The 26,243-nt window shown below is 43.9% G+C and overlaps 1 protein-coding gene across 1 annotated transcript; it reads right to left on the reverse strand.

The window, feature by feature from the left end:
• Window positions 1-15,705: 15,705 nt before the first annotated feature.
• LOC128064386 (keratin, type I microfibrillar 48 kDa, component 8C-1) lies at window positions 15,706-19,115 on the reverse strand. The gene is made up of 7 exons (XM_052657046.1): window positions 18,768-19,115; window positions 18,481-18,563; window positions 17,983-18,139; window positions 17,058-17,219; window positions 16,838-16,963; window positions 16,446-16,666; window positions 15,706-15,850 (listed from the first exon to the last, which is right to left on the reverse strand). The coding sequence occupies exons 1-7, from the start codon at window positions 19,113-19,115 to the stop codon at window positions 15,706-15,708; spliced, it is 1,242 nt and encodes a 413-aa protein (XP_052513006.1).
• Window positions 19,116-26,243: the final 7,128 nt, after the last annotated feature.

Raw genomic sequence — 26,243 nt, forward strand, 5'->3', positions numbered from 1 at the left:
AATGAAACCTCTGGACAGATGGGAATGGCACTAGAGCTGCAGACTACAGCCCACAGTTCAGCCTGCAGCCTCTTTTTTGTAAATCAAGTTTTGTTGGGACACAGCCAGGCCTTTTCATTTAGGTGTTGTCTATGGCTGCCTTTGTACTACATGAAAGTTGAGTAGTTGCAACAAATACCATTCAGACTGCAAAACCTATCTGGCCCTTTACTAAAAACGTCAACCAACCTGCACTGAAGCCATAATCTCCCTAAAAGTGAGAATGAGAAAAAAAATACCTAGAAGAAAAATTATGATGGAAATAGTCCACAGAGTGAGAATTCAAGGGTCAGCAACCTAGACAGCATATTAAAAGCAGAGACATTACTTTGACAACAAAGGTCCATCTAGTCAAGGCTATGGTTTTTCCAGTGGTCATGTATGGATGTGAGAGTTGGACTATAAAGAAAGCTGAGTGCCGAAGAATTGATGCTTTTGAACTGTGGTGTTGGAGAAGACTCTTGAGAGTCCCTTGGACTGCAAGGAAATCCAACCAGTCCATCCTGAAGGAGATCAGTCCTGGGTGTTCATTGGAAGGACTAATGTTGAAGCTGAAACTCCAAAACTTTGGCCACCTGATGCGAAGAGCTGACTCATTTGAAAAGACCCTGATCCTGGGAAAGATTGAGGGCAGGAGGAGAAGGGGACGACAGAGGATGAGACGGTTGGATGGCATCACCAACTAAACGGACATGGGTTTGGGTGGACTCCGGGAGTTGGTGATGGACAGGGAGGCCTGATGTGCTGCGGTTCATGGGGTCGCAAAGGGTCAGACATGAGTGACTGAACTGAACTGAACATAATAAATTACCCAAAAACTTTTCCTTGGAAAAAAAAAAAAAAAAAGAATTCAAGGGTCAGTGTTGAAGCATAAATACAAAGCAGACTACTTCAGAGTCAACAAGAAAGTAAAACCAGAATCAGGCACTCAGAGGTATCTTTGTATCCATAGCAACCTTATCTCAAAGCCTCTTCAAATTTCTCTTCCTTGCTATTAGACTTACTCCTTTGAGCACATTTAATACCCCTAGAGATATGACTTTTCCAGCCTGAGATGCTCTCAGACAGTCAGAGCCCATGAGAATGAGGTTGACTCTCATCCCTAAGAAGAGGGCACCACCCTGATGAGGACACAGCTCTGCATCAGCTCCGGGTTCAGATACCCTTTGACCCCTTCCCAGCCCTAAGGATTCTCCCTTATTGCCAAGTAACAAATATTAACAAATTAGCCTTCCCCAGATCACCTTCTATTCCCTGTCCCTCTCTGGCTGTCCTTTGTTCCATACAGGAACAAAATCATGGTTCAGAAAGAAATCCCAAGAGATTATTCGTGGAACACAACATGAAAAGTGAAAGTGAAGTCACTCAGTTGTGTCCGTCTCTTTGCGACCCTGTGGACTGTAGCCTAACAAGCTTCTCCATCCATGGGATTCTCCAGGCAAGAATACTGGAGTGGGTTACCATTTCCTTCTCCAGGGGATCATCCTGACCCAGGGACTGAATCCAGGTCTCCCGCATTGGAGGCAGACACTTTAACCTCTGAGCCACCAGGGAACACAATATAAGACACTTTAAAAGAATGTATCCAGATTTTAAAAGCAGTGTTGAAGAGCAGAAAGGACCGCATTTGAAGCTAAATGACCTGGGTGCACATCCTTCCTGACATCATGAGCTCAGAGAAGTGGATCCCTTTTTTGACTCTTGTTTTCTTCATCTCTTAATTTGAAGTAATGATAATGCTGCCCACCTCATGGGTTCATTGTGAAAGGTAAGTAAGATGTTGTGTGTGAATATGAGTGGGGGTGGTGATAGTTACTTCTGTAACCTTCTTCCTTCCTACTATTGGCTCAAGTGGCTCAGGTGAAGAATTTTGTGAACATTCAATTTTGTTGAGCAGACACCTGGGCAGGTTGTCCAAGCCAACCCAATGGTTATCAAACCTTACTTATCTTGCAAATAGTAGAGGCGCAGAACTATATTCATGAGTTAATCAACAAAAATGCAAATATGAGCATTAATTTAGTGACTAGGTTAGGAAACTGACAGATGGTCTATTGTCCCTACTTTCTCTGCTAACTTCCTCATCTTCTAGGTTTGTTTGTCTCACTTGGGGGGACTCTTGAGGAGGAAGAGTTCTCCACATAGGGCGATATTGCCAACAAGCCTCCTTTTGGTGTTTGCATTGAAATAGGCTCTTCTCATCCTCTGGGAATCCTCCAGCCTTACAGCTCTCTGTGAGCATTCATAAAATAATGATAGTGTTACTGCTGCCCCTGATAATGACGATGGTAACGATGATGCTACCATTTCATGAATACTTAGAGCTTCCCAGGTGGTGCAGTAGTATAGAATCCACTTGCCAATGCAGGAGATGAAGGTTCAATCCCCAGGTCAGAAGAGCTCCTGGATTAGGAGATGGCAACCCACTCCAGTATTCTTGCCTGGAAAATTCCATAGACAGAGGAGCCTTGTGGGCTACAGTCCATGGAGTTGCAAAGAGTCGGACACAACTCTTACATATACACACACACAAACACACACACACACAAACACACACAAACACACACACACACACACACTCACACGAATTTACTTATTACGTGCCAAACTGGTGCTAAGTGCTATGGCACATTTCTCATTTCATCATCCCAACAACCCAGTAAGACTGACCTATAAAATTATTCCTATTTTACAGATAAGGTAACAGAATGAGAAAGGCTCAGAATTTTCCTAAGACAAAGTCTGTAAGTAGCAGGGCAGGGATTTGAACTATTCAGATGTCTAACTCCCGAGCCTAAATACCTAAACACAGTGTGAACATTTGGCACAGAAGCTTCTCTGGTTTTGTGAGGAAAGAAACCTTAGATTCATTTCCATTTATCATCCCTCTCTTTATAGTTTTTGTTTCTGGGCCCCTGGGGCCTTCTTCCCCACTCCCTTTACCTCATCAGTCCTCCAAAGGCCTCTCTGCTCAAGCAGTTCTTATATCCCGCTATGCTCTATAGTACCTTCCTGAACTTGGTAAATAACCAAGTTACGCTCATTTACTCTTTCCCAAGAGAAATTTATATCCTTTTGCACAATTGGTTGATCTGTCCAGATTGAAAATCAGATTGCCTTTTCTTAACATCTAAGCAAATGAAAATGCACAATGGCATGACCTAGGCAATTTAGAATCTGGGAGAAAGTCTATCTGCCTTACCCTATAAACGTTCACCTCAGAAGTAAGTTCTGTTTTCTAGAATCAAAGAATCTGAAGCCAGAAAGGCCTGAACTTACAAAGGAGAAAACTGAGGACCAGATAGTGATGTAGGCTGGAAATGAATAGCAATATCTAGTCTGATAGTCTTCTAGGACACCTCACACATAGTATTCCATCCTCACTCAAAACACTGGGTGTTTGGATTCTATTACTGTTATTGATTAACAGAGACGAAGAATCTAAGATATTAGGGAGAGATTTATCTTGTTTGACACAAGTATGTAGACTCAAGTTTGCCCAGCCCAATGTACCTCGTTGTAAATAGAGATGAGACACTGTTTAGAGGTCAAGATGTGTCAAAGCACAAGAACTAGGAGAAAACACAGAGACAAGATCATGAATTCTGAGGCCAGTTCTGAGTACAGACAGGAAGACATACCGAGACTTACCGCATACTGCTTTGCTCCTCAGTAAACTAGGGGTCAAAAAGCGGCAGTCCTACAAGCTCGTGATGAGGCATGAATCCTGGAAGTACTGTGATGGGCTTGTATAAAGGAAAATGCTGAGCACTCCTAGACAGCCCTAATCTTCCTGACAGCAGCCTCAGACCCCAAAGAGAACTGAAACCATGACTTTCACATCAGATACGAAGTGGGGGGAAAGTGCCTTACCTCTATCCCAAAGCAAATATAAAATAAGAGGGAAACAGAAATAAAAAGAATCAGCAAAAGTATCCAGAATGTACGCCTGGGGAAAAATCAAAGTGTGAGAATGGTATGTCCATTTGGCTAGGAGTTCAGACCAGGACAACCAGGAGCCAGTAAAACAGGTCATCAGGAGCATTTATGTACAGCTGCCAAGGAACTGGGCCCCAACAGAAGGTGGCTCTGGAGTCAAAGAGTATGAGGTAATGCTTAGCAGAGCATGTACTCCTGCTGCAGAGCTGGCTGGGGGATTTGAAGAAAGAAACAGTGGCATAAAAGAACAGGATGATATATAAGTTCTAACGTCGGGCATGAAACAAAGAAAAAAGAAGACCATTGTTTTTTATCCTTCAAAATGATTAATAATCATAATAAAAATATCTGGTTTGCAAAGTCTTTCCATAAACATGGTCTTCCATGATCATCTTGGTAGATATACAAAGGTAATAGAGAAGAGAGTGTTACCTCCTTTCGAAAAATTGAGGCTCAGAGAGACTACATATTTGTCCAAGGACACAGAGCTGATGACAAGATAAATTAGAACTAAAACCCAGACTCTGGCAACCTGGCAAATTGGCTTATTAGAACTGTATACATAGCATCAAAAATTCCCAGTGGCCAGGCTACATCCCAGACCAATTAAATCAGATTCTCTGAGGGCCGACTCAAGCCTCGGCATATTTTTAAGTGCTCTCGGTTATTCCAAAGCACAGTCAAGTTGAGAACCACATCCTGGTGTGTGTGTTTGGTGATGAGCACCTATAAGCAATTTAAAAGCCACGTGGAAATATTTAAGGGACTGTAGGACATTTATTTATAAAATTAAGGAGTAGCTACAAAGATATAGATTTTAAAAAAAAAAAAAAAAGGCAGAGTTTACAGATCCAAAAAGCTTTGTCTCTGGCCAGAATTTATCCTTTATTCTGTTGATACGCTCGGCTCAGAGCATGTTTAGACCTTTCTGTTTTGACAATGTCTGTATCCTTCTAAGGGGCTTCCCTGGTGGCTCAGAAAATCTGCCTGCAATGCAGGAGACACAGGTTTGATTTCTGGGTTGGGAAGATCCCCTAGAGAAGGGAATGGCTACCCACTCCAGTATTCTTGCCTGGAGAACTCCATGGATAGAGGAGCTTGGCGAGCTACACCCCATGTGGTCACAAAGAGACAACTGAGCAACTAACATTTTCACTTCCACATATCCTTCTAATACCCAGTTTTTTTATGCAAACTTTGTAATTTGTTAATGGGTTTGATTTTTTGAAATTCATTCAAAAGGAAATCTTGTGAATCAGGTAGACAAAGAAATTAGATAATAAAAAATTTTTCTTTATGAATGTGGCTCATAACTGACTGGAAAGCCATTTCCTAAATAGATTTGCCAAAAATCAGTTGGAATTTGTGTGTAGAAGACAACTTTGAAACATGTCAGTGACTTGGATGGTGCAGTGGTAAAGAATCTGCCAGCAAATACAGGGGATGCAAGAGATGCTGGTTCGATCCCTGGGTCAGGAAGATCCCCTGGAGTAGGAAGTGGCAACCCACTCCAGTATTCTTGCCTGGAAAATTCCATGGACGGAGGAGACTGGCTACAGTTCATGGGGTCACAAAGAGTCACACATGACTGAGCATGCACTGACCTGAATGTGTCAATCTGCTCCAATTTTTAAATTATTCTCACAGTTTATAGTAGTATCTTATGGATATCTATAGACAGAACTTGGTTCAAATCCCATAACTGCTAATGAGTAACTATGATTTGGACCATATTTCTAAGGCTCAGTTTCCTCATCTCTACAATGAATTTAATTTGCAGCACTTACAAAGATTAATTAAGTTCCTAGTATTTTACCTAACTTGTAGTTGATATTCAATAGATGCAAGCTATATTTGTTTCCTATACCTGCTCTCATAAATGACCTCAAATCTAGTGACTTAAAACAATACAATGTATTATTGTAAAGTTCTATAAATCAGAATTCTGACATGGGTCTAAAATCAAGGTATGGAGCTGCATTTCTAAACACTAGCAATAAGCAATTTAAAAAAGAAATTATGAAGAAAATTACATTTCCAATAGCATCACAAGGAATAAAACACTCAGGAATAAGCATAACCAAGGAGGCAAAAGACCGATATACTGAAAACTGCAAAACATTGCCAAAAGAAATTAAAGAAGACTTTCCAAGAAGCAACAGTTAGAACCAGACATGGAACAATGAACTGGTTCAAAATTGGGAAAGGAGTACGTCAAAGCCCTATATTGTCACCCTGCTTATTTAATTTATATGCAGAGTATATCATGGAAAATGCCAGGCTGGATTAATCACAAACTGGAATCAAATTACTGGCAGAAATGTCAATAACTTCAGATATACAGATGATACCACTCTAATAGCAGAAAGCAAAGAGGAACTAAAGAGCCTCTTGATGAGGATGAAAGAGGAAAGTGAAAAAGCTGGCTTAAAACTGAACATTCAAAAAATTAAGATCATGGCATCAAGTCCCATCACTTCTGGAGGAAAAGTGGAAACAGTGGCAGATTTTATTTTCTTGGGCTCCAAAATCACTATGAATGGTGACTGCAGCCACGAAGTCAAAAGACGCTAGGTCCTTGGAAGAAAAGCTATGACAAACCTAGACAGTGTATTAAAAAGCAGAGACATCCTTTTGCACAATGAAGGAAACTATAAGCAAGATGAAAAGTTAGCCTTCAGAATGAGAGAAAATAATAGCAAATTAAGCAAATGACAAAAGATTAACCTCCAAAATATACAAGCAACTCATGCAGCTCAATGCCAGAAAAATAAATGACCCAATCAAAAAATGGGCCAAAGAACTAAACAGACATTTCTCCAAAGACATACAGATGGCTAACAAATGCATGAAATATGCTCAACATCACTCATTATCAGAGAAATGCAAATCAAGACCACAATGAGGTACCATTTCACACCAGTCAGAATGGCTGTGATCCAAAAGTCCACAAGCAATAAATGCTGGAGAGGGCGTGGAGAAAAGGGAACCCTCTTACACTGTTGGTGGGAATGCAAGCTAGTACAGCCACTATGGAGAAGTGTGGAGATTCCTTAAAAAAAATGGAAATAGAACTGCCTTATGACCCAGCAATCCCACTGCTGGACATATACACCGAGGACACCAGAATTCAAAGAGACACATGTACCCCAATGTTCATTGCAGCACTGTTTACAATAACTAGGACATGGAAGCAATCTAGTTGTCCATCAGCAGATGAATGGATAAGGAAGCTGTGGTACATATACACAATGGAATATTACTCAGCTATAAAAAAAGAATGCATTTGAGTCAGTTCTAATGAGGTGGATGAAACTGGAGCCTATTATACAGAGTGAAGTAAGCCAGAAAGAGAAATACCAATACAGTATATTAACACATATATGTGGAATTTAGAAAGATGGTAATGATGACCCTATGTACAAGACAGCAAAAAGACTCAGATGTAAAGAACAGACTTTTAGACTATGTGGGAGAAGGTGAGGGTGGGACAATATGAGAGAATAGCATTGAAACATGTAGATTACCATATGTAAAATAGATGACCAGTGCAAATTTGGTACATGAAGCAGGGCACCCAAAGCTAATGCTCTGGGACAACCCAGAGGGATGGGTTGGGGAGGGAGGTGAGAAGGGAGTTCAGGATGGTGAGACACATGTACACCCATGACTGATTCATGTCAATGTATGGCAAAAAAAAACCACCACAATATGGTAAAGTAATTAGCCTCCAATTAAAATAAATTATTTTTTTAATGAAGAAAATAAAAAAGCAGAGACATCACTTTGCCAACAAAGGTCCCTATAGTCAAAGTTATGGTTTTTCCAGTAGTCATGAAAAATGACTATAAAATCATTTATAGTCATTTGGATCATAAAAAAGACTGAGTGACAAACATTTGATGCTTTCAAATTGTGGTGCTGGAGAACTGTTGAGAGTACTCTGAACAGCAAAGAGATCAAACCAGTCAATCCTGAAGAGAATCAGTCCTGAATATTCATTGTAAGGACTGATGCTGAAACTGAAGCTCCATTATTTGGCCACCTGATGAGAAGAGCCGATTCATTGGAAAAGACCCTAATTCTGGGAAAGACTGAGGGTGGGAGGAGAAGGGGACAACAGAGGATGAGAAGGTTGGATGGCATCACCGACTCAATGGACATGAGTCTGAGCAAACTCCAGGAGATAATGAAGGACAGAGAGGCCTGGGTGCTCAGTCCATGGGGTCACAAAGAGTCAGACATGACTTAGCAACTGAACAGCAACCACAATGAAACTGGAAAGACATTCCATATTTATGGATTGGAAGATTTAATGTTGTTACAAAGATATCATTGCCCAAAGCAACCTACAGATTCAATGCACTCTGTATCAAAATCCAGTGATGTCTTTTGCAAAATGGATCATAGACCTAAACATAAGAACTAAATCAATAGAACTCTTAGAAGAAAACATAAAGAGAAAATCTTCATGACATTGGATTTGGCAACGATTTCTCGGCGATGAAACCAAAAGCACAGATAGCAAAAGAAAAAATAGGTAAAATGAACTTTACAAAAATTAAAAATAAGAAGAGACTTCCTTGCTAGCCCAGTGGTTAAGAATCTGCCTGCCAATGCAGGTGACATGGGTTTAATCCTGATACATCACTGACTCGATGGACATGAGTTTGAGCAAACTCCAGGAAATAGTGAAGGGTAGGGAAGCTTAGTGTGCTTCAGTTCATGGGATTGCATAGTGTTGGACACGACTTAGTGTCTGAACTACAACAATGGAAGATTCCACATGCCTCGGAGTAACTAAGTCCATGCGCCACAACTACTGAGCCCGTGCCCTAGAGCCTGTGCTCAGCAACTACTGAAGCCATGGCAATGAGAAGCCCATGCTCCAAAACTAGAGAGTAGCCCCCACTCGCCAAAACTAGAGAAAGCTCATGTGCAGCAGAAGACCCAGAGCAATTAGCCATAAAAAAGAATGAATTTGAGTCAGTTCTAGTGAAGTGGATGAACCTAGAACCTGTTTTATAGTGCAAAGTAAGTCAGAAAGAGAAAAACAATTATCATATATTAACACATATATATGAAATCCAGAAAAATGTATTAATGAACCTATTTGCAGAAAAGAATGGAGGCACATATATAGAAAATATACTTGTGGACACAGGGGAAAGAAAGAGTGGGAAGAACGGAGACAGTAGCATTGACATATATACATTACTTTGTATAAAATGATAGCTGGAGAGAAGCTGCTATATAACACAGGGAGCCCAGCTTGGCACTCTGTGATGACCTAGAGGGGTAGGGTCGGAGGAGGGGAGGGATGTCAGGGAATGTTTGACAGGAGGATTCCTACATGCTGTTTCTCATAAATCCTCTGTTCCTTATCAGTGTCTGTTACCAGAAACCAGTGGAACGGCACGCCGCTCCCAGGACTGAGGTCATAGGATGAGACAGGCTTGAATCTCCTTCAGTAAACCTTCTCCTTACAACAAAACTGCTTAGCCTCGATCCTCTTTCTTGAGATATGGATTGTCTCCTGACCGTGTGACCATTATTAATCCCTTGTTCCCTTGGTAACGGTTGCTGTATGTTTGGTTTTCTGATCTTTATCATTGTCAAAAGAAATTTCTTGTACACCAGCCTATATATACTCACAGAAAGATCATTAAAGCACCTTCGCTCCATCAGAGCTTGGGTCCCCGTGTCTTTCTTTCTCCCTTTCTCTCTCTCTCTCTTTCTCCCTCTCTCCGGCTCTCTCTTTCACTTTCCTATCATCGACTCCAGACCACCAGGTTCCAGTCCATTAAAGGACTGCAACAGAGGGACACTCAAGGGAAAGGTGATATATGTATAATTATGGCTGATCTGCATTGTTGTATGACAGAAACCAACACAACATTGTAAGGCAATTTTCCCCCAATTGAAAAATAAATTTAAAAAAAAAAACAGTGCAGCCATTAAGTAAATAAATCTTTAAAAAGAGAAAATGAAAAGAATGAAAAAGAAACCCACAGAATGAGAGAATGATATTTTCAACAATCATATATCTAATAAGCGATTAATGTTAAGAATTTATAATGAAGTTCTACAACTTAAAAAAAAAACAGAAAATGAGTATTGGGGAGATATTGGAATCCTTGCACATCGTTTCTGGGAATATTAAATTGTACAGCTACTGTGGAAAAGAATCTTGGGTTTTGTCAGTTAAATATAGAATTACTGTATGACCCAGTACTTCCGCATCTAGGTAAACACACACACACACACAAAATGGAAAGCAGGGACTTGAACAAAAGACATATGTTCACCAGTGTTCATAGCAGCATTCAGTTCAGTTCAGTTCAGTTGCTCAGTTGTGTCCAACTCTTTGCGACCCCATGAATCGCAGCACGCCAGGCCTGCCTGTTCATCACCATCTCCCGGAGTTCACTCAGACTCACGTCCATCGAGTCAGTGATGCCATCCAGCCATCTCATCCTCTGTCATCCCCTTTTCCTCCTGCCCCCAATCCCTCCCAGCATCAGAGTCTTTTCCAGTGAGTCAATTCTTCACATGAGGTGGCCAAAGTACTGGAGTTTCAGCTTCAGCATCATTCCCTCCAAAGAAATCCCAGGGCTGATCTCCTTCAGAATGGACTGGTTGGATCTCCTTGGAGTCCAAGGGACTCTCAAGAGTCTTCTCCAACACCACAGTTCAAAAGCATCAATTCTTCGGCACTCAGCCTTCTTCATTAGTCACAACCAAAAGTGAGAATGGACACAAAATATCCATTGGTGGATGAACAAACAAATAAAATGTTTTATATATGTGTAATGAAATCGTTATTCATTCTTTAAAAGAACTTGGAGGTAATGGTGGCAACGATGGCAGTGGTCCTGGTTAAAGTAGTAGAGAAGGCTATGGTGGTGTTGGACCAGAATATGGTAACCAAGGTGGTGGATATGGTGGTGGTGGTGGAGGATATGATGGTTACAATGAAGGAGGAAATCTTGGAGGTAACTATGTGGTGGTGGAAACTATAATGATTTTGAAATTTATAGTGGACAACAGCAATCAAATTATAGACCCATGAAAGGAGGCAGTTTTGATGGAAGAAGCTCATCCAGTCGCTATGGTGGTGGTTATGGATCTGGTGGTGGAAGTGGTGGATATGATAGCTGCTGCTGCTGCGAAGTCAGCTCAGTCATGTCCGACTCTAAGCGACCCCATGGATTGCAGCCTACCAGGCTCCTCCGTCCATGGGATTTGCCAGGCAAGAGTACTGGAGTGGGTTGCCACTGCCTCCTCCGGGATATGGTAGCAGAAGGTTCTAAATACTCAGAAGAAAAGGGCTACAGTTCTTAGCAGGAGAGAGAGCAAGGAGTTGACAGGAAAACTGCAGGTTAGTTTGAGACAGTCGTCCCAAATGTGTTAGAGGAACTGTAAAAATCTGCCACAGAAGGAACGATGATCCATAGGCAGAAAACTTACTGCACCTTAAACAGGAAACCCTTCTTGTCCACAACGGTCATGGTAACAGTTTGCAAAAAGTGCAGCTATTGATTACTGCAATGTAGTGTCAATTAGATGTACATTCCTGAGGTCTTTTATTCGTTGTAGCTTTATCTTTTTCTTTTTCTTTTCATTACATCAGGTATATTGCCCTGTAAACTGTGGTAGTGGTACCAGGAATTTAAAAAATAGGGAATTTTTAACTTTGAAAAAACAAAAGAGAAAAATTTCAGTACATGTTACAGTACAAATGAAGCTGAAAACAGTATACAATGAAAAAAGCCAGATCTGAAAGAACAAATAGTGTAAAATTCCATTTCTTTATACAAGGTACCCAAAAGAGTCAAATTCTTATGGACAGAAAATAGAATAGACATTACCAGGGGCTTGAGGCAGGGGAATTTGGGGAGTTATTGTTTAGTAAGTCCAGAGTTTCAATTTGGGCTGATGAAAAATTTCTAGAGATGGATAGAGATGATGAGTGCACCCCAATGTAAATGTACCTTATGCCACTGAGTTGTACACTAAAACCGGTTAAAATGGAAAATTTTATGTCATCTATATTTTACCACAAACGTTTTAAAAGTTGGGATGTTGGCAGGACTGTGTTCCTTTCTGGAGGCTCTCCATTAGAGTTAAACCAAGATACCCATTCTTGTTGAATTCTGATGTCACGGTCAGCACTCTGAGATTTGCCCGCAGTGCCAGCCTGAGTATTCACAGTGCCAGGGACTAGTTTATAATAGCAGTAATTGGGGATTAGATTTAGATAAAAAATTAGATGAAAGATCCCTTTTAATACTTTATAAACAACCTGCAAATATATGGGGAAACAGTGGAAACAGTGGCAGACTCTATTATTTTTGGGGCGGGGGGGCGTTCCAAAATCACTGCAGATGGTGACTGCAACCATGAAATTAAAAGACACTTGCTCCTTGGAAGAAAAGTTATGACCAACCTAGATAGCATATTAAAAAGCAGAGACATTACTTTGCCAACAAAAGTCCATCTAGTCAAGTCTATGGTTTTTCTAATAGTCATGTATGGATGTAAGAGTTTGACTATAAGGAAAGTTGAGCACCAAAGAACTGATGCTTTTGAACTGTGGTGTTGGAGAAGACTCTTGAGAATCCCTTGGACTGCAAGGAGATTAAACCAGTCCATCCTAAAGGAAATCAGTCCTGAATATTCATTGGAAGGACTGATGTTGAAGCTGAAACTCCAATACTTTGGCCACCTGATGTGAAGAACTGACTCATTTGAAAAGACCGCGATGCTGGGAAAGATTGAGGGTGGAAGGAAAAGGGGACAACAGAGGATGAGGTGGTTGAATGGCATCACTGACTCATTGGACATGAGTTTGAGTAGACTCCGGGAGTTGGTGATGGAGAGGGAGGCCTGGCGTGCTGCAGTCCATGGGGCCACAAAGAGTTGATCACAACTGAGCAACTGAACTGAACTGAACTGAAAACAACCTGTAGCCAGGACTGCATTTTTCACGATGTGTCTCCCCTTCCCCACCATCCAGGGTCTACATAGAGTAGGTATCCAACAGGTACTGGTTAGATTGGATAGAGAAAGGTAGGAGTATAAACAGAAAACCTGGTGGGGTCTCTGAGCCCCAGAGCCCCAAAGGAGAGAAAGCAAGCTGCTGATTATAATCCCCAGGAAGGAGATCAGGAGGAAGGAGGAAGGAGGAAGTCCAGGGCACAGCAGACAAGCCAGGAGGTCCCTTCACTGTGTGACCCTGAGGCTGCCTGGACCACCAGGAACACAGATAATACAGTGCTAGATCTAAAACTTCCTGCTGAGTACAGAGTGAAGTAAGTCAGAAAGAGAAAAACAAATATTGAATATTAATGCATATATATGGAATATAGAAAATGATGCCAATGAACCTATTTGCAGGGCAGGAATAGAAACACAGATGTAGAAAGCACACTTGTGGACATGGCCAGGGGTAGAAGGTGGGATTAACTGAGAGAGTAACATTATCATATATACGCTACCATGTGTAAAAAAAATACAGCTAGTGGGAAGCTGCTGCATAGCACAGGAAGCTCAGCTCGGGGCTCTGTGATGACCTTGAGGGGTGGGATAAGGGGGTGTGGGGGGAGGGAGGCTCAGGAGGGAAGGGCTGTATGTGTACATGCGGCTGATTCACCTTGTTATTCAGCAGAAACTGACTACCGCACAATTACACTCATCTCACACGCTAGTAAAGTAATGCTCAAATTCTCCAAGCCAGACTTCAGCAATACGTGAACCGTGAACTCCCTGATGTTCAAGCTGGTTTTAGAAAAGGCAGAAGAACCAGAGATCAAATTGCCAACATCCGCTGGATCATAGAAAAAGCAAGAGAGTTCCAGAAAAACATCTATTTCTGCTTTATTGACTATGCCAAAGCCTTTGAATGTGTGGATCACAATAAACTGTGGAAAATTCTGAAAGAGATGGGAATACCAGACCACCTGACCTGCCTCCTGAGAAACCTATATGCAGGTCAGGAAGCAACAGTTAGAACTGGACATGGAACAACAGACTGGTTCCAAATAAGAAAAGGAATATGTCAAGGCTGTTTATTGTCACCCTGCTTATTTAACTTACATGCAGAGTACATCCTGAGAAACGCTGGATGGGAAGAAGCACAAGCTGGAATCAAGATTGCTGGAAGAAATATCAATAACCTCAGATATGCAGATGACACCACCCTTATGGCAGAAAGTGAAGAAGAACTAAAAAACCTCTTGATGAAAGTGAAAGAGGAGAATGAAAAACTTGGCTTAAAGCTAAACATTCAGAAAATGAAGATCATGGCATCCGGTCCCATCACTTCATGGGAAATAGATGGGGAAACAGTGGAAACAGTGCCAGACTTTATTTTTGGGGGCTCCAAAATCTCTGAAGATGGTTGATTGCAGTCATGAAATTAAAAGATGCTTACTCCTTGGAAGGAAAGTTATGACCAACCTAGATAGCATATTAACAAGCAGAGATATTACTTTGCCAACAAAGGTCCATCTAGTCAAGGCTATGGTTTTTCCAGTGGTCATGTATGGATGTGAGAGTTGGACTGTGAAGAAAGATGAGCACCAAAGAATTGATGCTTTTGAACTGTGGTGTTGGAGAAGACTCTTGAGAGTCCCTTGGACTGCAAGGAGGTCCAACCAGTCCATCCTAAAGGAGATCAGTCCTGGGTGTTCATTGGAAGGACTGATGCTAAAGCTGAAACTCCAATACTTTGGCCACCTCATGCAAAGAGTTCCAACCAGTCCATCCTAAAGGAGATCAGTCCTGGGTGTTCATTGGAAGGACTGATGCTAAAGCTGAAACTCCAATACTTTGGCCACCTCATGCAAAGAGATGACTCATTGGAAAAGACTTTGATGCTGGAAGAGACTGTGGGCAGGAGGAGAAGGGGACAACAGAGCATGAGATGGCTGGATGGCATCGCCAACTCGATGCACACAAGTTTGGGTGAACTCCAGGAGTTGGTGATAGACAGGGAGGCCTGGCATGAGTCGGACACGACTGAGCGACTGAACTGAACTGAACTGAACAACATTGTAAAGCAATTATACTCCAGTAACAAATAAATAAAACTTCCAGCTTAGAAAAGATGAGCTTTGCATAGCCTCTTTCCAGCCCCCAGCTCATGCCTCTTCATTTTAGTTTCAGATGCAATCAACTCTAGGAGATATCCTGGTCAGGAGGGGTGAGGGAGTAAATCCAAGAATGGCTGAGGGAGATGGAGCCACACTGCAGTCGTCCTGCCCTCTTTCCTGCCCACCCCCATTCTCCCACAGGACCAGCCATCTGTCCACCAGCCCCGGAGCAGCTTTCCTATCCAAGACTCAAGCCATTATATGTAAGGTTCTGCTTTCAAGTGGCCTTTTATAGAGTGCTCAAGCAACAGGCGTGATGAGACAAATGAATACCAATGGGAAAGGCGTGTACTTTGCCAAGGAAATTGAGTTTATTAGAAGGTTACAAGGGAGCGTTGCTGACACGTGGGCAGGCTCTCTGGGCAAGCCAAGAAGAAACAGTCCCCAGTGAAGGAAAGTGTGGGCAGGGATCATCTTGAGGAGGTTGGGTGAGCTTCTGGATTTCCCCCCTGGGGCAGCTCCAGCCATGCACATTGTGTTTTCTAACCCATTTGTTGGAAAGAACCAGGGCCAAGTCACAGCTCCAGAACCCTGGGCCCTGTCTCCTTGCTCCTTGGGCAACCACTGGACTCTAGCGCACGTAGGAGTTGCAAGGCCCACAGCGGGAGCGGGGGACACAGGGCGTGCAGGGGGCAGCAGGAGCACAGGGACCAGAGATGCAGGGTGTGATGGTCTTGCCGCATGCATTGGTCGTGGCACAGGGATTGCAGGGCAGCCTGGAGAAAGGGAAAGATATAAGTTGAGGGAGGCTTGTGATGTAACCAGAGAGACCGCAAGAGTGGACTGCCCACTGGGACTTGAGCTGACCTATAACAGAGAAGGTCACAGGCTCACCTGATACAAAGTCCACTATCAATGCTCAGAAACTCTGGTCTCAGCTCCCAACACTGTCCATTCCTAGCTGGTGACCTTGAATAAGTCACTAAACTTCTTCAAGCCCCAATCCCTTCACCCACAGAATGATGAGAATACTGATCCTGTCGACCTCGTGGTAACTCTAGCGTCAGATGAGGTAACATGTGGAAATGTACCCTCTACACAGTATGGTATTACAAAATGTAAGAAATGTCATTGATCACGTATCAATATCATCACAGTAGACTGCAAAGTTGGCTGTACAATTTCAGTTTGTCCCTCAAGCAATTCATGCCATTTTATTTTTTAATGTTAACCACTTTGCTTCTCATTGTTTGAGCATGTCTGGTGTGAAGGCATAATTTCCTCTCCAAGGTATGCGGTCTTTGCCTGGAGTCCAACTAAGAAGTACGCCTATATGTGCAAGGCTTCACCAAACACTTGCTCAGTACTCACTTGCAGTCCTCGCTGTCCAGCAGCCCCCGGTACGTGTTGATCTCACACTCCAGCCGGGCCCGCACGTCCAGGAGCACCTGGTACTCCTGGTTCTGCCGCTCCAGGTCACTCCTGATCTCCGCCAGCTGTGACTCCACGTTGCCAATCAGGCTCTGCACCTGGTTCAGCTGGCAGCTGTAGCGAGCCTCCGTCTCCGTCAGGGTGTTCTCCAGGGAGTCTCTCTGTCAGAGGGAAGGGGAGGAAGGTCACAGAGCTGCTCCTTCAGGGGCTTCTCCATCTCTTCCAAACAAGTCACAAGCTCCAAGAGTTCAGGAGAGGGTGGTCTGGAGGGCATCCCAGTGCCCTTGACTCCCCAACCTCACCTCCTCACCAGGCGTCTCATCAATACCCACCAGGTTGTGCTGCGCCTGAAGCTCCACCTCCAGAGCATTGACCGTGCGTCTCAGCTCAATGATCTCTGTCTGGCAGGACTGCAGCTGCTCTGAGCTGGACACCACCTGCTTGTTCAGCTCCTCAGTCTGAAACACCAAAATGCAGAGGACAGGATCAGACCCCACCTGAAGGGCCCCAAGGGGCTGAGGGTCCTGAGACACCACGTGCTGATGTACTCACCTGCCTGATGTACCATTCCTCCACGTCTCTGCGGTTCGTCTCCACCAAGGCCTCATATTGAGCCCTGGTCTCATTGAGCACACGGTTGAGGTCCACAGTGGGGGCGGCATCCACCTCCACATTGAGGCGATCTCCCAGCTGGCTCCGCAGGGTGTTGACTTCCTGTGGATGCAGAAAATGCAAGAGTGACTATCCTCAGTGAAGAGTGGAACCTAAGAAATGGCACGGCTTGTTGACATCCTATTCATCTATTTCCTTGGAAAAGGAATTTCTAGTGAAACAGCTATGACAGCAGAAGGTAAAGTGGTCTGTGTTCCATGTGTTCAGCTCCTTCCCACCATGACTGTGTCATGATCCTTGGATTAAAAAAAAATTTTTCCAGGGGTTTGCTTGGGGGCTATTCAAGGATGTATAAATGCCCAAATTTCCCAGGTTGTAGACTGGCTGCAGATAACCCCATAAATAAAAAGAATTGGATGTATAATTTCAGATTGTATGTATATCAAACCATATTGTCATGACCCCTCCCAGGAGAGAGAAGGAACCCTGGATCATTTTTCATCAAGACTTTGAAAGAATAGAGACTTTGATTCACCAAGACTGATATTTTGGCTTTGGGGAAGAGAGATGGCTTCGAACGGCATGATCAGAGCAGTGCTGGGACTTCTACAAATCAGCAGCCAATCACAAGCCCAGGGAGGTGCCCTGGGAAATGAAAGTGATGCCCCAATTTTGAGTGAAAGATACAGCTTATCTGGGAACATGGATAGGTTTCATCTCGCAATGTTTTCTTTCATCATGAAGTTCTGGTGTTTTCAAAGAAATCTGAAAGATTCTTATCCCTGATTCTACCACCCCAAGTCACTAAAGCTGCCCTAGGCCTGAGGCTGAGTCAGATTTCTTCATTTCTCATCTCTGGTCTCACCTCTTCATGGTTGCTCTTGAGGCAGATCAGCTCCTCTTTCAGGGACTCCACCTGGGCCTCCAGGTCGGACTTACACAGGGTCAGCTCATCCAGGATCCTACGCAGGCCGTTGATGTCCGACTCCACCAGCTGCCGCAAGCCCAGCTCCGTCTCATACCTGCACAAGGGGAGGATCAGAGCAGTAACTGGCAGACCCTGAAGACTCACAGGAATGATCTTGGATAACCCCAACCACCTTGCCTTCCCCCTTCGGCAGTGAGTAGACCCAGGAGACAAAGGCAGGGTGCTGGAGGCTCAGTCAAGACCCAATATTGATCCCAAAATTGACTTGAGTCCTCATCTACTCTTGTGACTCCTTTGTTTGGTCCCCCCAGTCCTCTGCAGAATCCTTCATGATTGATGGATTAACTGCTGTTCAGTCAGCCCTGGGAAACCCTCTTCTTTCACTAGAGACTGAACAAAAGGAGCAGGCACCCATGCAGAATCTGAACCACTTACTTGGTCCTAAAGTCATCTGCGGCCAGCTTGGCATTATCGATCTGCACCACCAGTCTGGCATTCTCTGACTTGGCACACAGGATCTGGGGAATGAGAGGTTTCTGGGTGAGGACTGAAAATAACTATGAAATCATCAAGTTCTTTAAAAATGCTTAAAAAGCCATTTTGAAGGTAAAAGGAGGAAGCAAGAATCAAGATGGCCTAGATGTAAGAAGCACAGTTCTCTCCCCCAGATTGAGAATCCTGGGACGCTCCCCCTGCTGAGAGATGACTGCAAGGCCCCTCACCTTCTGCTGGAGCTCCTCGATGGTCCGGAAGTAGGACTGGTAGTTGGGACACACGAGGGGCTCCTGCTGCTGGCTGCGCTCCAGGATGCGGCTCTCCAGCTCCGCGTTCTCCCGCTCCAGCTGCCGCACCTTCTCCAGGTAGCTGGCCAGCCGGTCGTTCAGGAACTGCATGGTCTCCTTCTCGTTGCCATTGAAGGAGCCCTCGCAGAACCAGTTGCAGCTGCCCACGTTGGCGGGGATGTTGCAGGCCCCGGGCAGGGTGGTGCCACAGCAGCTGGAGGGCACACAGGGCCGGGAGGAGCAGCTGGAGCGGAAGCTCAGGTTGGGCAGGCAGAAGTTGTAAGACATGGTGCTGGAGGGAGCAAGGTTCCTGACTGAACACAGAGTCCAAGTTCTCCAAGGAGCTTGTGAGCCTTCTGCCTCTGTGGAGCATTTATACCCCATCCCCAGAGGGTGTGGACACAGTATGTAATGTCTTTTTTCTTTTTATTTTTTCACTGCTTTTCAAATGCCCTTCCCTTCAATCTGTTATTGGCCTTCCTCAGAAGAGTCCCTTGTCCCGTAAACTTTTTTACTTGGCTTCTTGTTAAGTCAAGACTACTCTTCAGGCTGTGGACCCATGAAATCATTGTCCTGCGGTAGACCTTCAAAGAAGCCACATAGTCTAGCCCGAGGATCTGCCCTTGTTAATTGGGAGTTAGTCCATCCAATGACATTCTTTTGTGTTACGTGATCTGGTAAAACCATGATCAAATTCACCTCCTGGCCCATCTGGCATTTCCAGGGAGGGACTAGGATTGAATCAAGAAACAAGTTGCATTAAGTCCCAAATATGTTCCCTTTCCATCTGCTTTGAGACAGAATCCTTCAATGATGTGGAGTCCAAGCCTTAGAAGACGCGAGGTGGATGAGAATCGACTCGGGCCACAGCCAAGAAGGATGGACAGCTATTTGTGCAATGCCACCTGCCTATCACTCAAAAGGACTGTAAAAGGGAAAGAATCTTAAAAAGAGTGGATATATGTATGTGTGCAGGCATGCTCAATCACTTCAATAGTGTCCACCTCTTTGTGACCCTAGGGACTGTAGCCTACCAGGCTCCTCTGTCCATGGGATTCACCTGGCAAGAATACTGGAGTGGGTAGCCTTGCCCTCCTTCAGGGGATATTCCCAACCAGGGATCAAACCCAGGTCTCCCACATTGCAGGCAGATTCTTTACAGCTGAGCCAGTGGGGAAACCCAGATACATGTTATGTGCATAACTGATTCACTTCGCTGTACAGCAGAAACTAATGTAACATCATAAAGCAATTTTCCTCCAATTACAAAACATAAATTTTTAAAAAGTAATAAATTTTAATTTAAAAAATAAAATTTAAAAAGGTCTGTAGAAAGAAAAACACCAATACAGTGTACTAACACATATATATGGAATTTAGAAAGATGGTAATGATAACCCTGTATGCGAGACAGCAAAAGAGACACAGATGTATAGAACAGTCTTTTGGACTCTGTGGGAGAGGGTGAGGGTGGGATGATTTGGGAGGATGGTATTGAAACATGTATAACATCATATATGAAATGAATTGCCAGTCCAGGTTTGATGCAGGATACAGGATGCTTGGGGCTGGTGCACTGGGATGACCCAGAGGGTAGGTATGAGGAGGGAGGTGGGAGGGGGGTTCAGGATGGGGAACACGTGTACACCTGTGGTGGATGCATGTTGATGTATGGCAAAATCAATACAATATTGTAAACTAATTAGCCTCCAATTAAAATAAATACATTTGTATTTAAAAAGAAGAAGAAAAAAAGTTATTTGATGTTTATCTGAAATTTAAATTTAAAAATAAAAGTCTGTTAGAGAAGGGACTCCCCTGGTGGTCCAGTGGTTAAGATGTCACATTTCCATCACAGGGGCCATGGGTTTGATCCGTGGTCAGGGAACTAAAATCCTATATGCTTTGAGGTGTGGCAAAAGAAAAAAGGACTGTAGAGGAATTTTAAATACAGCATTGTAAAGTAAAATAAAGTAAAAATAAAAATTTAATTAAAAAAAGAAAGAAAAAAGATAGAGGCTTTGATAATTAGTTTGAGAATTAGAACAAGGAAGATTCTGGAAGAAGGGATCATTTAGAAAGAAGGCTGAGGAAATGCAAGCTGAGAAATCCATATAAATGCATTAAAATTAAGGGAGTCTCTGGAGGCAGGTGTGAGAAAGGAATATGGCTAGGCTTGCAAAACTTTTCCAATGAGGTGTCTAGCCATCATGTTAGAATAGAGTGAGTGGGAAGTCTAGGAGATAGTCCAAAGGAGCCCCCTCAAGCATCAGAATTGCATGTTGGCTTTAACAGAAAATGTTTTTAAATTTCCAGTTAGAATTTCTAACGTTTTGCCCAATTCTCCAAGTATAATTGTCACACCAGGAAGATGCATCATACCCTGTCCCAGGCTCCCACCATCAGCCTTACTGGGTTACCTGCTACCTGATTTAAGAACCAAAGGTTGAAAGGTGCCAAGGGAGGGGGCTCCATGGTCATGTCATTGAATCCAAGGACCTGGGTACCCAGGAGAGAAAATGAGGAAACATGGCTAAAGGGGATTTTGCAAGACAATCTTAGAGTCACTGAAGGCACTAGAAGGTCTGAGGAAGGGGTGACCAAAGTTCTGAACATATAAATGTTGCACCACCAGGTACCACCTGCCCTTTGGGGAGCAGCGCCCCAACCTCTGCTGTGGTTTTGGCTGCCCTCCAGAAGCAGTTTTATTGACAGCTTATTGAAGTCCTTCCCCCCCAGCAAGCTTTCATGATGGTATTCACGCAGCACTCCGCTTTGTCTCAGATGAAAGATCCTTCATCTACCCTCTCCAAGGCCATTATCGCCGCTTACTATAATGCCATTGACCAAAAGCTCCAGACTTATAATAAAATCAAAATCTCTTTGTTTTCCTCCAAGGCAATTAAAAGGGGAGAAATAGGTGGGTCCTAAGGCAAGCATCACTGAGACTTCCCAGAGGAAAGACTCAAGGCCAGGAGCTCCTGTCTCATTCATCCAGGCTTGGGACAAATGGAAAGCCCTGTGAATCAGACTGAGGGGCATTTGCTCCTAGGGAACAGCACAAGCCTGCTTCCCAACTCTTGTCAGCCTGCTCCAAAGCACTGGCTTTCCAGCAAGGCACCACCATCCTGCCTTCCTCCCCACCCAGGGAGCTCAGACTAAATTCCAGCAACATCCTTCAAGCTCTTTGGTCTTATCTACTAATTGGCCAGCATAGCATCATGGAGGCTTTAAGCAAAGGAGAATGTTTAGGTTCTAAGTATGAGAAGATTCAAGGATTGGGACAAAAAAGCGGACATACCTTGCATACAATGCAGAAAGAACCAAGAAATGGGAAAAGAGGGAAGCAGGGAGAGATGTGTTTAATAAGAAAAATAAGAATGCAAAGAAGAGGCAAGGAGGGAACCTGGAAGGAATCCTCTGAACCACAACGGGTCATGTTGATCAGACGAAGCTAGCCAGTCTTCAAGTGAGGGAACCTGGAGGATGGAAAGATGAGAAGTAACCAAGATAACCTGAATGAAGGTACAGAAGAGTGGTCCACCCTGACGAGTGTCCTGAGAGATGTAAATGGAGATTCAGAAGAGATCTACAGACATGGGACCATAGTTTTTGAGGCCTCAAACAGAAGTGGCATTGTTCCAAGATGTCCAGACCAGAGCATCCACTCCATGATCCAATCTGAGATTTGTTCATGGCTGAGAAATGCCCTGTTGTCTACATCCAGGCTGCAAAATGTCAAAGGGGGCCCTGCTACCTGTTCCTGAATGATAGGAGTGTGTAGAAGAGAAAGGAAGAAAGGAGCTGGGGTAGTCCCACCTGTACATCTTCAGGGCACAGTCAATCGGCAACCACAGAGAAGATGCAGCAAAGAACAGCTTACACCTGTTACCTGCTGGCTTCTCCTGCAGATTCCTTTTTTCCCTGCAGAAGGTGAAATGGCACAAGAATTCAGGAGAGAGACAGTGGACAGAGAGCTGGTAAGTAAACAATAATTCTACCATCCCTTTTAAATTAAGCTTCTTTCTTGCAATGATTTCAAAATATGAATAGGCTTCTGTGAATTTACTTCATGAATCAGTGGGAAAGATGGGACTCCAGGGGCTTCCCTGGTCGATCAGATAGTAAAGAATCTGCCTGCAATGCAGGAGACCTGGGTTTGATCCCTGGACTAGGAAGATACCCTGGAGAAGGGGATTGCTACCCACTTCAGTATTTTTTCCTGGAGAATTGCGTGGACAGCCTGGTGGGCTACAGTCCATGGGGTTGCAAAGAGTTGGATATGACTGAGCAACTAACAATTTCATGGGACTCCAAGGTTATAAGGTCTGCATGGCCTCACACAGATTAGGAGTAGATTTCATGTGCTTTCTTGATCTCCTAATGGAAGTACTTGCAGAATTTATTCACTCAGAGAGAAACTGAGCAGTCCAGGACTATCAAACCCACAATTTTACTTAGTTAAGTTTTTTCAAAGCACATTTAAAGAGCAGCTTCTCCATGCTGGACATGGGATGAAATTGAAAGAGAATAATCACAGTTCCTGTAGCAAACTATCTTTTTATGAACAACTCAAACTAACATGGGTCCCCCGAATATATGAGAAATGACAGAAGAGGAAGAGAGGAGATATTTTAAAGGTATACGGACATTTGGAAATTTATTTGTATTTAATGGATTTAGAAAACTGTATGTATCACATTAAGGGCAGTAATCACTTTTTGAACTTCTACCAAGTGCCTGGCATAGTCCCAGGACTGTGGGATGGGGGGTTGAGGGCCAGGGTGGGTGGGGAGGGGGATACTTGTGAGGGACAGGCACATGATATGCTCTCAGTCCCGCTGAGCAGGCAGTCAAGTCTATAACTAACTCTAATGTACAGTAATATAATTGAGCCCTTCACCTCCCCTCCAAAAAAAAACCAATTCCTTCCTTCCCCCTCCCTCTTTTCCCACACTTGTTCCTGCCCCAAACTCCAGTTAGCCCATTTCAACCCAGTTCATGATTCTCAGCCAGGAGGTGAAGGATGTGGCCATGTCAGATTATCTCCTTGTCCCCTAAAGGAGATTTATTGGTGACTCTACTCTCTAGGTGACTGAGAGGTTGGCTTCAAACAACTGATCTCACTAGAACCCTAGTCCCTTTAAGAATCTTTTCTTCAACCAGGCCTGGTAATGAGCTATTTTATTTTAATATCGGTTCTCGTTGCTTGGTGCTTCTGCAGCATCCCTGTAGGATCTGTGGTCATTGAGATGAGTTTCAAAGCAGGTGAAAGAGGCTTCAAGGGATGGGGCGTGGGACAGAAGATAGAAAGGAGGCAATGCTGAGTCAAGCAAGTGTGAGAGCTTTCTCTTTCTAGAAAAGGGAACAATATTAGTGGGGAGAAATGGAAGTGATGGGTGACGCTGCTGGTAGGTGGACACAGTGGCCACCCTCAGAATCAGAGAGAGATACTGGTGGTGGAGACCTCTCGGCAGAGGGCCTTGAAGCTAATGTGAATGAACGAACCACATGTTTAGGATGTCTGACAAGCTGGGGGAGGAAAGGGGAAGGAAGGCAAGAGAAGTGTGGGTACAAAAACTAGCCTAAAGGGGGAGCCTCAGCTGAAGGAGGCCAGGAGACTCAGCCTGCAATGTGGTAGGCAGGGAGGACATTGCAGGGTGAGAGGATGCACTGGGAAGATTATCCTTTGGGGGATTCCCAGACCCTGAAAAATCCATCTCAGCCATCTCCCCCGAGACTTATTGCTGTTGTTCAGTCACTCAGTCATATCTGACTCTTTGTGACCCCATGGACTGCAGCACAGCGGGCTTCCCTGTCCTTCACCATCTCCTGGAGCTTGCTCAGACTCAAGTCCATTGAGCCAGTGATGCCATCCAACCATCTAACCATCCCCCCAGCCTTGGAGAGTGTCTAAATCCAAAGTTTTATCCAGAGGTGCCTCCAGTAAAATGCTTGGCAGTTTGGTTCAGGGTAATGCGCCAGGAATGAGAAGACTTAGGCTTGAGTGAGTCCCTGACTTCGAACTTCTTCCACTGCAAAATGCAGAATGTGGAACCTGTTCTGTCTTCCTCAGGGTTTGGGGGTGGGGGCTCAAGTCGGATAACAGATATGAAAGCACTTTGTAAATGGTAAAATGATGAACATACATACGGGGTTCTACTTCTCTTCTCCTTCTCTACCTCAATGGACAACGTGGTCCTAGTAATGGCGGAGAGCGACTGGCCTTCTTTGGTGATTTCCCACCATCAAAATCGCCAGGCTCCTCATGCTATTTTCATTTTATGGCATGAATTCTCAGATATGAAAGAATCCTCAAGCATACACAGTGTCTTATTCCCTTCAAGGAAAGCAAATCAAAACATTGGTGTGATTACAGTTCTGTTGTCCTGCTGACGCAATCCGAGGCTGGGCCTCTGTACAGCACACTGGTTGAAAGAACAGTTGCTGGAGGCAGACGACCTGGATCTGAACCCTGGCTTCCCCACTGAGTAGCTGTGTGTCCTTGGGCATGTTCTTTAGCCTTTCTGAGCTTTGGTTCCTCATCTGCAAAATGGGGATAACAATAATATTGGCTTCATAGGATTGCTATAGGGTTAAATGAGTGTATGTATGTAAACTTATCCCTAACTTAAATTAGTGCCTGGCTGATTAGTAAGAGCTCAGTGAGTGTAAGCATCAATGGTGATGATAATGATGAAGATATGTAATGACGATGATGATGGTAGTGATGGTGATGATGGTGATGGTGATGACAATGAAACAGATAATTGTGGTGGTGGTGATGGTAGTGATGATGGTAATAATGGATTGTTTGGTTTCCAGGGAAGCTCTTCACACCTTCCCAAGCATAATTATCTCCTTTACCCAGCATTTCTTCCCAAACCACTTCACACATTCACACACAGGCACACACACACAATGTCTCATCAAAGCTAATATTTTAATTATAGATGACAAGGCATTGTATATGAACTTAAGAAACACAGGTCAGTCACCCTGAGGCCCCACTGACTCATTTCATGTCACCAGAAGAATCCCTCCACCACTGAATGACTCACCTCCTCTCCATCTCCTTACATGGGAAGAACAATGCTTCCCTCCTCTCTCATGGTGTGAGAGTAAGTGGCTTTATTTTGTTAAATGGCTTTGAACTTGTTGGATGAAAGGAGCTGTTTAAGTACAAAGGAAGAAGCAAAGGTGTTTGGGCTGGGGAGCTAAATTAAGACTGATTGAGATTGCTCTTTGTTATTGGGACCCACCCTTGGATATGTGTCTCAGGGATGCATTGCCTGTGCCCACACAGCTCTACACTTGGGAGAAGAGCACAGGCACAGGGGAGGGGAGAGGAGGGGAGGGTGAACAGCCTCTGACCTTCCAGAGCTTCCTACGATGCAAGTCCTGATGGCTCCCAAG

This window comes from Budorcas taxicolor, chromosome 19 (assembly GCF_023091745.1).
Source record: "Budorcas taxicolor isolate Tak-1 chromosome 19, Takin1.1, whole genome shotgun sequence".
NCBI lineage: Eukaryota > Metazoa > Chordata > Mammalia > Artiodactyla > Bovidae > Budorcas > Budorcas taxicolor.

Coding starts and splice junctions, on each gene's coding strand:
- LOC128064386 (XM_052657046.1), bottom strand. CDS start 19,115: ATGTCTTACAACTTCTGCCTGCCCAACCTGAGCTTCCGCTCCAGCTGC. Junction 18,564..18,767: donor TCGAGGAGCTCCAGCAGAAG/GTGAGGGGCCTT, acceptor CTCATTCCCCAG/ATCCTGTGTGCCAAGTCAGA. Junction 16,667..16,837: donor TTCAGGCGCAGCACAACCTG/GTGGGTATTGAT, acceptor TCCCTCTGACAG/AGAGACTCCCTGGAGAACAC.